Source organism: Camelina sativa, chromosome 16, assembly GCF_000633955.1.
Source record: "Camelina sativa cultivar DH55 chromosome 16, Cs, whole genome shotgun sequence".
In the NCBI taxonomy this organism is placed as follows: domain Eukaryota; kingdom Viridiplantae; phylum Streptophyta; class Magnoliopsida; order Brassicales; family Brassicaceae; genus Camelina; species Camelina sativa.
Window position 1 is genome coordinate 20,404,076 of NC_025700.1, and position 11,126 is coordinate 20,415,201.

The 11,126-nt window shown below is 39.2% G+C and overlaps 2 protein-coding genes across 4 annotated transcripts in view; one reads left to right on the forward strand and one right to left on the reverse strand.

Moving 5' to 3' along the window:
• The window catches only part of LOC104751462, a 10,289-nt gene extending 7,255 nt beyond the window's left edge, over window positions 1–3,034 (forward strand). Inside the window, exon 2 of one of the 2 annotated variants that reach the window (XM_010473410.2) lies at window positions 2,511–3,034. In XM_010473410.2, the coding sequence (XP_010471712.1) occupies window positions 2,511–2,698 (188 nt within the window). In that variant the 3' untranslated portion in view covers window positions 2,699–3,034. Of the gene's footprint in view, window positions 1–2,070 lie in introns of those variants that run through there. The other variant, XM_010473409.2, reaches the window with a different exon arrangement.
• LOC104751466 (receptor protein kinase CLAVATA1) lies at window positions 3,762–8,077 on the reverse strand. Of its 2 annotated transcripts, none has more exons than XM_019238096.1 (3): window positions 6,785–8,077; window positions 4,453–5,892; window positions 3,762–4,353 (listed from the first exon to the last, which is right to left on the reverse strand). In XM_019238096.1, the coding sequence occupies exons 1-3, from the start codon at window positions 7,965–7,967 to the stop codon at window positions 4,001–4,003; spliced, it is 2,976 nt and encodes a 991-aa protein (XP_019093641.1). In that variant the 5' UTR covers window positions 7,968–8,077; the 3' UTR covers window positions 3,762–4,000. The 2 variants fall into 2 exon arrangements, with proteins under 2 accessions (XP_019093641.1, XP_010471716.1); XM_010473414.2 differs by having other exon boundaries at window positions 4,453–6,301; window positions 7,194–8,073.

Here is an 11,126-nt window from a genome sequence, read left to right on the forward strand (position 1 = left end):
TTTTTTTTTTTTTTCCTTTGTTTAAAAAAAAAGTTTGCAGGTGAAGTAGGTGATAACATGTATTATTAGATATAAGTTTCGTGTATAATAGATGATGAGGAATAAGGTGTTGTTCTTGTTACTCTGAAGTTAGGGAGGTTCTTTTGTTTGTTTTTGTATTGATATATATTTGTAAAATTTGTTAGTGATATGATAGATACATGTTTCTTGTTTCTAAAAAAAATTGGTATTGGATCAAGAGTTTGTACCGGTATTGTATTATATGAACGGAAGCATATCATGAAAAGCCTTTTTGATCTAGTGTATATGCTTCTTAAGGATTTTGTTAGAACCTGAAATGCAATGAAGAATGTTTTGTGAGATGACAGTAGTAGAGTTTGGATCTCTCTTGGATTCTATGTTGTCACTCTGTGTGTGTCTCGTCTTCTTCTCACCTCTGCTAGTGAAATGCAATCCATCACTTCCATTTCTTTTATGTATACAGTAGGCTTCAGCATCATCCTCGATCTGTAGCATGTTTGTTTGCTCTTGTAGATAGTTACAGATGATATACAGGTTGAGTTCTGTTGTTAATGAACATAACGCTGACACCCTTCTTTGTTTTTTGGTATCTGTGGATTTTTCGATTCNTTATTTACAAATTTTGTTTTATAACCATCCTCGAATTGTGGATAGATTTATTGGGATGTGGATCTTTAACGGTCCAGTGAGATTTTTTTGTTAATATCATGTCCAATCTCGAGGGGACGCGTGGCAGAATCACTTACACATGTATTGAACGGCTATGATTTTGTTTTTGTTTGGCAGTCAAAAATCATCACAAGATCAGAGCCCAGATCCTAAAACGACGACGCCATCAGGAACGACCGGAGATAGTAGTAGTAGTAGTACGACGTGGTCGCCGGTGGATACATCGATGATATACGAAGGAGCTTTGGATCAGAACAAAGGATCACCGTCCAGTTGTCATGTTTCTTCGTTATGTGGAATCACAGTCACTCTTGCGCTGGCCTTTTGTCAGATGTGGTCGCTCTTTTGACCTAACTTTTTTTCTTTCTCCCGCGTAAAACACTGAATCAGGACGTTGTGGGCCATCAGCCTTATCTCGTTTCGGCCCATGTAAACCTTTTCTTACCTCAGAACGACGTCGGATCGAGTCATAGCTGAGAAAAAAAAGGTAATGATCAATCACTCTCATAAAAGCTCCTTACCTGGAATCAACAGAAGTAAGTAAACCCTTCATGGGAGGATTCTTATTTTTTGGGTGAGAAACACGTGGGCTGCTGCTGGTTGAGGAGGTCAGAAAATTTGTTTGATTTTTAATATAAATTAGGCTTAGAGAAGATTATTATTATCATGTACACTAATATATACAGATGGGGAATATTTCATTTGTTTGTTATCTGATGCTGCGTTGGCCATTCGGAACCATAAAATGAATAAAAATACAACTAGTACTACATACATTTCTTGGTCTTGTCTCAACCGCTATATTTAATAATAATTTGACTTTACAAACGCATATGATAGCCATAAGAAATTCTCAATTATTATACATTTTTCAAAAGGGATTTGTGGTGGTAGCCACTAGCTGAAAAAGATTAGAGAACAGATAATATTAATTAACGGTGAGTTGATGATGATGATGCCTTTGATTTATTAGTGGGAGTGAACCTATAAATATAACCCAAGTGTCTATTTCACTGCATATGATTTGACAAAAATATCATAAGAATAAAGCCATCATGGAATATGAAGACACATTGCCTTAATCTCTATCTCATAGTTAGGAAAACACTTTTCTCATTAGAAGAAAGCTTAAAGATCAAAGATGGGTCTAGAATTGGAGCCTATTAAGAGGCCCATTAGAAACCATTTTGAAGCCCATGATTAAGTTTTGACCACAGGAATATAGAAAGAGTCTGATGACAGTGACATGCGTGAATGGTGAATGAATGTCATACACACCCATAATTGTAGTGCGTGCGTGGCATGGCGAGTCTCACCAAACCAGAAGATACGGTGTCGTTTTATGCACGAGGGTTAAGGGTATCAGCAAACTCTTCTCACAGTAGCCATAGAAAAAGAGAACAAAATATCTCGAGAAGGGTATATTAGTAAAAAATTTCATTCCCTTTGAACAAAGGATTACGCCAATTCGAGTTTTCAACATCAACCACAATTTCGCTTTTTTTCTCTCCTTCTTCTCTCTCACTTTCTGTTAAAGCTTCCCTCTCTCCCACCGCACCGCAACGAAGAAGAAGCGGTGCAAAAAAATTCACGGGCGACGGAGGAGATATTTCGTATCCTAATGTGTCTCATGGCGTTATCCGACGCGGTTCTCGGGAATCTCGCGACGATCTACGTGGCGGTGATTATCGCGATTAAGGCTTACGGATTGATCACAGGGAAGAGTTTCAGCGCTGGATTCGTCGTCGTTGTTTCGATTACGGCGGTAGGAGTTTTGCTGGCGGTTACGCTCGCTTGGGATGTGTCTCGTAGAGCAGCGGAAGCGGTTTCGAGGTACAATCGTGTTGGTGTTGAGGAGGATCTTAGTCTCAACCACCGTCATCATCACGACGGTGGTGGTGGGAGTAGTTGTAAAGGAGGGATTTGCTGGCACGGTGTTGCGGTTAGGTCGCCTGCTTCACAAGTTCGATTTAGGCTTCCGCAACACATTCCCTACGGCGCTTTCTGAGTACATATACTTTAAACTTTTCCCTTTTTTGACTGTTTTTTTTTTTTTTTCCTTTGTTTAAAAAAAAAGTTTGCAGGTGAAGTAGGTGATAACATGTATTATTAGATATAAGTTTCGTGTATAATAGATGATGAGGAATAAGGTGTTGTTCTTGTTACTCTGAAGTTAGGGAGGTTCTTTTGTTTGTTTTTGTATTGATATATATTTGTAAAATTTGTTAGTGATATGATAGATACATGTTTCTTGTTTCTAAAAAAAATTGGTATTGGATCAAGAGTTTGTACCGGTATTGTATTATATGAACGGAAGCATATCATGAAAAGCCTTTTTGATCTAGTGTATATGCTTCTTAAGGATTTTGTTAGAACCTGAAATGCAATGAAGAATGTTTTGTGAGATGACAGTAGTAGAGTTTGGATCTCTCTTGGATTCTATGTTGTCACTCTGTGTGTGTCTCGTCTTCTTCTCACCTCTGCTAGTGAAATGCAATCCATCACTTCCATTTCTTTTATGTATACAGTAGGCTTCAGCATCATCCTCGATCTGTAGCATGTTTGTTTGCTCTTGTAGATAGTTACAGATGATATACAGGTTGAGTTCTGTTGTTAATGAACATAACGCTGACACCCTTCTTTGTTTTTTGGTATCTGTGGATTTTTCGATTCTTAGTTTATGTGTGTTTTTTGATTTCCAAATATCTCGCTGCATCAGTTTTGCTTGATGAGTAGAAACTACAATAGGGGTTATGACCCTGAGGTGATTCTCCTTGCTTGTAAAAATGTAGTTGCATTGGTACAATTTACATCTTAAAGAGGTGAGCACCAAGAACTCAATACAAATAAAAACTAGTCATTTTATCTAAGATGAATCTGATAGCTTCCGTGTTTCACTAGATAAGTTTCTTTTTTTGGTTCTGTGCCATGTACAGGTAAAATACTTTAGTAGGAAATGTCAAGTGCGCAGCATGACATCATGTTGGAAGCTAACAGAAACATGCGTTTAGAAAAGACCCTATTTCACATAGATATGGATAATTCTAAAAAATCTAGGTGTTGGAACCAAAGACCACAATCTTTTATTTTATACATTTTGAAAGAAGAGTAGTGTAAGTTTAAAGCCATTAGCAATAAGCATATTGATTACATTACATACTCGCGTAGACTAAGAACACATAAGAGGTAATATACAAATTGAAACACAACAAATATACAAACCGAGAGTATTTAAAACCATAAATAAGAACACCACCCAAAAAAATTATCGCCACATTACACATCTTATTTTTCATTTATCTTGCTTGGGTTAGAACGCAATCAAGTTAGCCACGGATTTCGGAGGGTTAGTGAGCATGTGCACAACCTCCCTCATCGTAGGCCTTGTTGCGGCCTCATCCTCCACACACATCATTGCAATCTTGAACACATGAACCACACTGGTCAACGGATAACCAGTCAACCTCGAGTCAACGATCGCAACAACAATAGCGGCATCCGACGGCTGAGACATCTCTTCTTCCGTGTTTCTCACCCACCTAACTATATCGACTCCTTCTCCAAATTCACCAACCGGTTTCTTACCGGCTATTAGCTCCAATAAAACCACTCCGAAACTATACACATCACTCTTCTCGTCCACTTTCAAGGTATATGCATACTCTGTCAAACAAAACAAAATGTGGTTAGAGCATATCTTGTGATAATAATACCTTATTGTATATAACATCTTGGTTCGTCCTACTAATCCAAATAACTAACCTGGGGCGATGTATCCATAAGAGCCAGCAATTGAAGACATACACTCAGAAGCAGCACCGTCCACTAAGAACTTAGCAAGCCCAAAATCAGCAACATGGGCTTCAAAATCAGAGTCCAAAAGAATGTTATTGGACTTAACATCTCTGTGCAAGATCAATGGTGAACAGTCATGGTGAAGGTAACACAAGCCCTTCGCTGCTTCCACGGCTACTCTATGTCTCGTCTCCCATTGGAGGTGACCACCTTTAGATCCATGCAAAAGCTCACCAAGGCTTCCATTAGGCATGTACTCATAGAGAAGCAAGTTGGTGTCCTTGTTCGCTACGTAACCTAGAAGCCTCACGATGTGACGGTGACGAATCCTTCCCAAAGTTTGAATCTCCGCCGTGAATCCATGATCGCTCCTCCCAGTGCCACGACCAACGAGTCGTTTGATCGCGACGTCAACGTTGTTTGGCATAGATCCACGGTATACGATTCCAGCTCCGCCTTTTCCGATTATGTTCTCTTCTTTCAAACACTCGAGGACGTCTGCGGATTTGAAATCGAGTTTCTGGAAGGCGGTTAGTTTCCAGGCGAGAGATTTTTGATTCTTCTTTTTGTTCATCTGACGAATCGCTACGCTGATTAGGATTAACCCCGTGATCGCTGCGATAACTGTGATTACGATCCTCGACGGTGAGAACAACGCGGGGGGGTTGCGATCGGAGGTTTGTCCTGGCCGTGTTGGACATGAGACGTGGTGAGGTAAACAGAGGTAAGTGTTTCCGGCGAAGGAAGTGTCGTTGAACACCATAAATTGACCACCTAGTGGTACTCTCCCTGAGAGATCGTTGAAAGAGAGATCTAGCGTTGTTAAACTCGTCATGTTTCCGATTCCGGTTGGGATCGAACCGGTTAGTTGATTACCGGAGAGATTAAGTGTACCGAGGTTAATCACGTTGTTGATCTCTTTAGGTATATCTCCGTTGATTCGGTTACGGCTGAGATCGACGGAGATTAGAGTAGTGCAGCGTGAGATTGAATCTGGGATAACGCCGGTGATGTTGTTCGCACTCGTGTTGATCTTCGATAGATGCTTCAATTCGAAGATCTCTCTCGGGATACTGCCGCGGAATCGGTTCCGATCTAGGAACAGAGTCTGTAAATTAGGGAAATTACCAATCGCCGGAGGAATCTCGCCGGAGAACCAGTTGTTAGAGAGGTAAATCTGGTCGGCAACAGCGCCGGACATCGTCGTCGGAAGTTCACCGGAGAAGAAATTATCGGTGAGTTCGATAATCGTAACGAGCGGTAGATTGAAAAGCCCCGCCGGTACAGTTCCGTTGAGAAGATTCTTGACGATTCTGATTTTGTTTAACGATTTGCATTTACCAAGCTCTTCTGGGATTGGACCGAAGAGGAAGTTGTTAGAGAGTATCAACATCTCTAGCTTCTCGCCTCTGCATAAATCCATGGGGATAAGTCCGGTGAGGTGGTTATAAGAGACGTCGAGCTTTTTCAGATTCCCGTTCCGGCCAAGATTCGCCGGTAACTGTAAGGTGAAGTTGTTCTCCCAGACTTCGAAGACTTGGAGTTTTGGTAACTCTCCGATGAACTCTGGTATTGGACCGTAGAGGTTGTTTCTGAAGAGGTTGATGAGAGTGGTGTTTCCGAGGTCGATGAAGCTTTGAGGTATCTCTCCGGTTAACTGGTTGATTGATAAATCGAGAGATTTGAGGCTGATTAAACCGGAGAGTTCTGGTGGTATGTGTCCGGTTAAGTTGTTGATGTGTAGGAACAGAGTGTGTAAATGTTTCAGGTTACTTAAACTCGTTGGGATCTCTCCGGTGAGTGTACAACTCGCCATGTCNATCTCCGTTGATTCGGTTACGGCTGAGATCGACGGAGATTAGAGTAGTGCAGCGTGAGATTGAATCTGGGATAACGCCGGTGATGTTGTTCGCACTCGTGTTGATCTTCGATAGATGCTTCAATTCGAAGATCTCTCTCGGGATACTGCCGCGGAATCGGTTCCGATCTAGGAACAGAGTCTGTAAATTAGGGAAATTACCAATCGCCGGAGGAATCTCGCCGGAGAACCAGTTGTTAGAGAGGTAAATCTGGTCGGCAACAGCGCCGGACATCGTCGTCGGAAGTTCACCGGAGAAGAAATTATCGGTGAGTTCGATAATCGTAACGAGCGGTAGATTGAAAAGCCCCGCCGGTACAGTTCCGTTGAGAAGATTCTTGACGATTCTGATTTTGTTTAACGATTTGCATTTACCAAGCTCTTCTGGGATTGGACCGAAGAGGAAGTTGTTAGAGAGTATCAACATCTCTAGCTTCTCGCCTCTGCATAAATCCATGGGGATAAGTCCGGTGAGGTGGTTATAAGAGACGTCGAGCTTTTTCAGATTCCCGTTCCGGCCAAGATTCGCCGGTAACTGTAAGGTGAAGTTGTTCTCCCAGACTTCGAAGACTTGGAGTTTTGGTAACTCTCCGATGAACTCTGGTATTGGACCGTAGAGGTTGTTTCTGAAGAGGTTGATGAGAGTGGTGTTTCCGAGGTCGATGAAGCTTTGAGGTATCTCTCCGGTTAACTGGTTGATTGATAAATCGAGAGATTTGAGGCTGATTAAACCGGAGAGTTCTGGTGGTATGTGTCCGGTTAAGTTGTTGATGTGTAGGAACAGAGTGTGTAAATGTTTCAGGTTACTTAAACTCGTTGGGATCTCTCCGGTGAGTGTACAACTCGCCATGTCGAGGATCTGAAGGTTCGTTAAACCACCGAACTCCGGGGGAACACCACCGGTGTAGCTGTTGAAGTATCCGACATACATTTCTCTCAAGTTCTTGAGGCGAGATAGAAACGCCGGAGATTTACCGGAGAGTCCAGCTCCGTTGAGTCCGAGATACTCTAGGCTTTGGATATCTCCGTAACTCTCAGGAATCTCGCCGGTGAAGAAGTTTCCACCGAGAGAGAGATGTTTGAGGTTCTTGAGCTCTGAAATCTCTAGTGGTAACGTACCGGTGAAATTGTTGTTGTAAGCGTCAAGAACTTCAAGATCAACCATGGCTTTAACCATCTCTCCAGGGAAGCTTCCGCTGAGGTTTACATTGTTGGAGATGTTCAAAACCTTGAGTGAAGTTAGACTCTTCATCTCCAATGGTAATTCACCGGTGAAATTGTTGGCTGCTAATGTTAGATTCACCAGACGGTTTAACATCCCAATCTCCGGTGAGATTTTTCCGAACAAAGGAGTAAAGGAGACGTTGAGAGAGATAACTCGAGCTTCGCCGTCACATGAAACGCCGGTGAAAGAGCAGTGAGCTGCCGGAGAAGGTGAGTGAATCCAGTCATGGAGACCGTCGCCGTTATGACCAATCATGGAGGATTTGAGATTGAGAAGAACTTCCATATCAGTGTAAGCTAAGCATGTTGAGAAGAATACAAAGAAGAAAGAGATAACGTAAAGCTGAGTAGTATACAGATGCAGAAACAGAAGATGAGTCTTCAAAAGTCTCATCGCCATGTTTTTTTTTTTTTTTTTAAGATGTCCTCTCAGAGAGAGAGAGAGAGAGAATAATAAGTTAGCGTGAGTGTTATGCGATAGGACACAGAGTGATGAACAATGGCATATTATGAAGAAGAAGATGAAGAAGAGAATCGAAGTGGTACTGTTCTAAATACCCCCCCAAGACTTTCAAAGAGAGAATAAATACTAAATACTTTTATGTGACTTTATACATAGAAATTATTATTATAAAAAAATAATGCGCCAAATTAGAAACCCTTTTATTGTATTTTGTTCTTCTTCAAATGATCTTGTAAGTTTTTGTCATGGTTACTACTGTCTACTAATCGGATAATTTGAATAGAAATTAAACGAACATTCAAGTGAAGGCAAGTACAATCCAAGCTTTCTCTAGAACATCTGCAGGTAAGACTACGAACTACAAGTCAAACATACATTTTAGTTTCTCATTTTTCTTTAATAACAACAATTGATCAGTAATATTGCTGAGAATTTGTACTAGTGACTATTCAAACCCAAAAATCCACTGGGAAAATGTGTAAAATTAGGATTATTTACACTTCAAAAGGTACTTTTTACTGAAGAACAAATGTAGCCGCCACTACTACTACTACTAACACTAAATTTAGTCTTTAGACATGGAAAAACGGAAACGTCGTCGTTTCTTCTTATCTGTAAAAAGTCTTTCTGATTCTGACACAACTTTGTTGGCTTCTATAAATCAGAATTTTTAAATTCACGGCGATTATTTTTAACATTTAACGGGAGAAGAAACGGTAGAGATATACACTGACGGCGTTGATCCGACCGTTAATAAATGCGACAGACAAGGAGAGGACTATTAACGTTACGTTCTCTAGAGAGAGAGAGAGAGCCTGTGGTTGTCGTTTCTTCTTTTCTTCTGTGTCGCCGTCTTGTCAACGGCATCCGACGGCGTTTTTTTTTTGGGCTGATTGTCATCACGTGATGGGAAAAATAAAGAGGGAATAAGAAGAAGACAAAAAAGAGGAGTAAATGGGCTTTAATTAGAAGTAGGGCCTATATTTCTAATTGGCCCGTATAGAAAGCTTGTCTGTGTCCTTTTCCTAAAGAGACAAAATTTTACCAAGAGTCAACGCTCTTCATTTGTATTTGTCTTCCCCATTCACACAACTAACGCTCACTCAACTCACCGGTTCAGTATTCAACAGACCCTTCTGTGATCCACGGTCCCCACGCTATTATGTTCATATGACCTTTGTTTTTTTTTTTTACTCTTCTATCTAAACTCATGTTTGTGTAGTCGTGTTTCGTATTATTCAGTGCTTCATTATAAAAACTTATGTGACACAAAAAAAAGGTATTATATATTCGTTTTGTTGGTGCATGTCACCACCACAAGATTGATCCTACCATATTCAAATATCTAAAATATTAAATAGTAATAACTGTGAATTATTGGTCTGCGTTTATAGGAGCAAGCAGTATTGTTCTTGTCGAATATATATCTTCATCCCGCTAACCAATTTTTAATACATATATATTGATTAAAAATATCAGGTGCTTTAAGCAACAACAAAAGGGACTTTAATCTTTTTTAAGAAGTGGGTTGACATATGTCTAGACACAAACACTTGGAGGAACCAATGTTCTATATTATTTGCAGTATATATTGGTATACAGGTCCTTCCTAAATGGCAGCGAATCTCACATTTTATGCTAATCTTTTCTGCATTCTCTTTTAGATATTATCTTATGATAAAAACTAGATTTAAGAAAGTAAACGAGATGTCTATGTTAAACGAGATGTCTATATTATACTACTTAAAACAACAAATATTTATTTGCTTTTTCACGTGTCTATGTTAGACGACTATTAACCGGTTTAAGTACAGATTGAAAAATCAGATCAACCGGTATACACAACCTTGAATCAAATGAGATGTCAATTTTTTCTTGTGATGAAGAAGAGAAGCATCTCTTCAATGATTCGCTGAAAATGCCCAAACTCAAATGAACTTTGGGAATAAAGCTTTAGGTTCTCTTCAAGTAGAAAAGGAGTTCTTTTTAGTAAGTGGGAAATTTTATTTTCGTAGACAGGAATCTCAAAACTTTTGATGGATTATTTCTGATAATACATACATATATAGGAGAATAATTCTTTTATGACATAGCTAAGATGGGGGACATTTATCACCCAAATATCATTCCATCCTTATCATAAAAATGACTCACGGTTATTGATCTAATTGGAATTGTTAAAAATAAAGGGAACACGATTATTATGAGAGTCAATATACAATTCTTATACTTCTACAGGTGGTAGAACTGTAGAAGCTTAGTTTCACATGTTTGATTTTCACAAGGAGTTTGGATTTTCACTTGCGATGGTACAATTTGCATCTTATGCTTCTTCAAAATTATTTATTTTATAATAGCATCGTTTCATACAATTTGACTGAAGCATATATTTGAAACTGTTTAGAAAGATAGTGACCCAATTCATATATATCTTTTATATCATAAGTTTATATACAGATGCACCAATTGCACACACAAAAAATGGGTCATACTCCATATACTACTGTCTCATCCTTCTAGAAAACATGTATACACAAAGTCTACTAAACCAATAATAATTTAGCATAAGTATAATAGTTTTACTTGTGTTCTGCTTGTTTCACATGTAATATTCACTAATTATATTCACATTATCACAACTAATTATTTTTATTACTTGGGATAATAAACCTTTGATTTTTTTTTGAAGTAATAATTAAAAGAAGAAATATAGAGAGCAATGATAAAATAAGATATATAGGTCATATAGTCTTGTCAATCAAGTTATGATAAAACGACAAGCCTACAAAAGTAGTAGCAGAAGAAGTAGAAGAAGAAGATGATGATAGTGAAGACAAAGTTGTGTCATAAGTGGTCTTACACTATCTTCTGTCTTGGAAACTGGTGATTGCCTAATGGCCTGCTGGGCTTTTGCTTCAATCACTACCGAATCCTCTGTCTATATTGGCAGCTTTAATCCCAGATCTATTCAACTCATGCAATGATTTTGGACGAAGAAACTTCTCAAATCCCAAATGACCCCTTAAATCACTTTTCACTTTTTGTTTCCATCTTACGTCTTGGATTTTAACATTTTAGATCTTATGAAAAGGAATA

Coding starts and splice junctions, on each gene's coding strand:
- LOC104751466 (XM_019238096.1), bottom strand. CDS start 7,967: ATGGCGATGAGACTTTTGAAGACTCATCTTCTGTTTCTGCATCTGTAT. Junction 5,893..6,784: donor CCCCATGGATTTATGCAGAG/GCGAGAAGCTAG, acceptor ATTTATGCAGAG/GCGAGAAGCTAGAGATGTTG. Junction 4,354..4,452: donor TTATGGATACATCGCCCCAG/GTTAGTTATTTG, acceptor TTTGTTTGACAG/AGTATGCATATACCTTGAAA.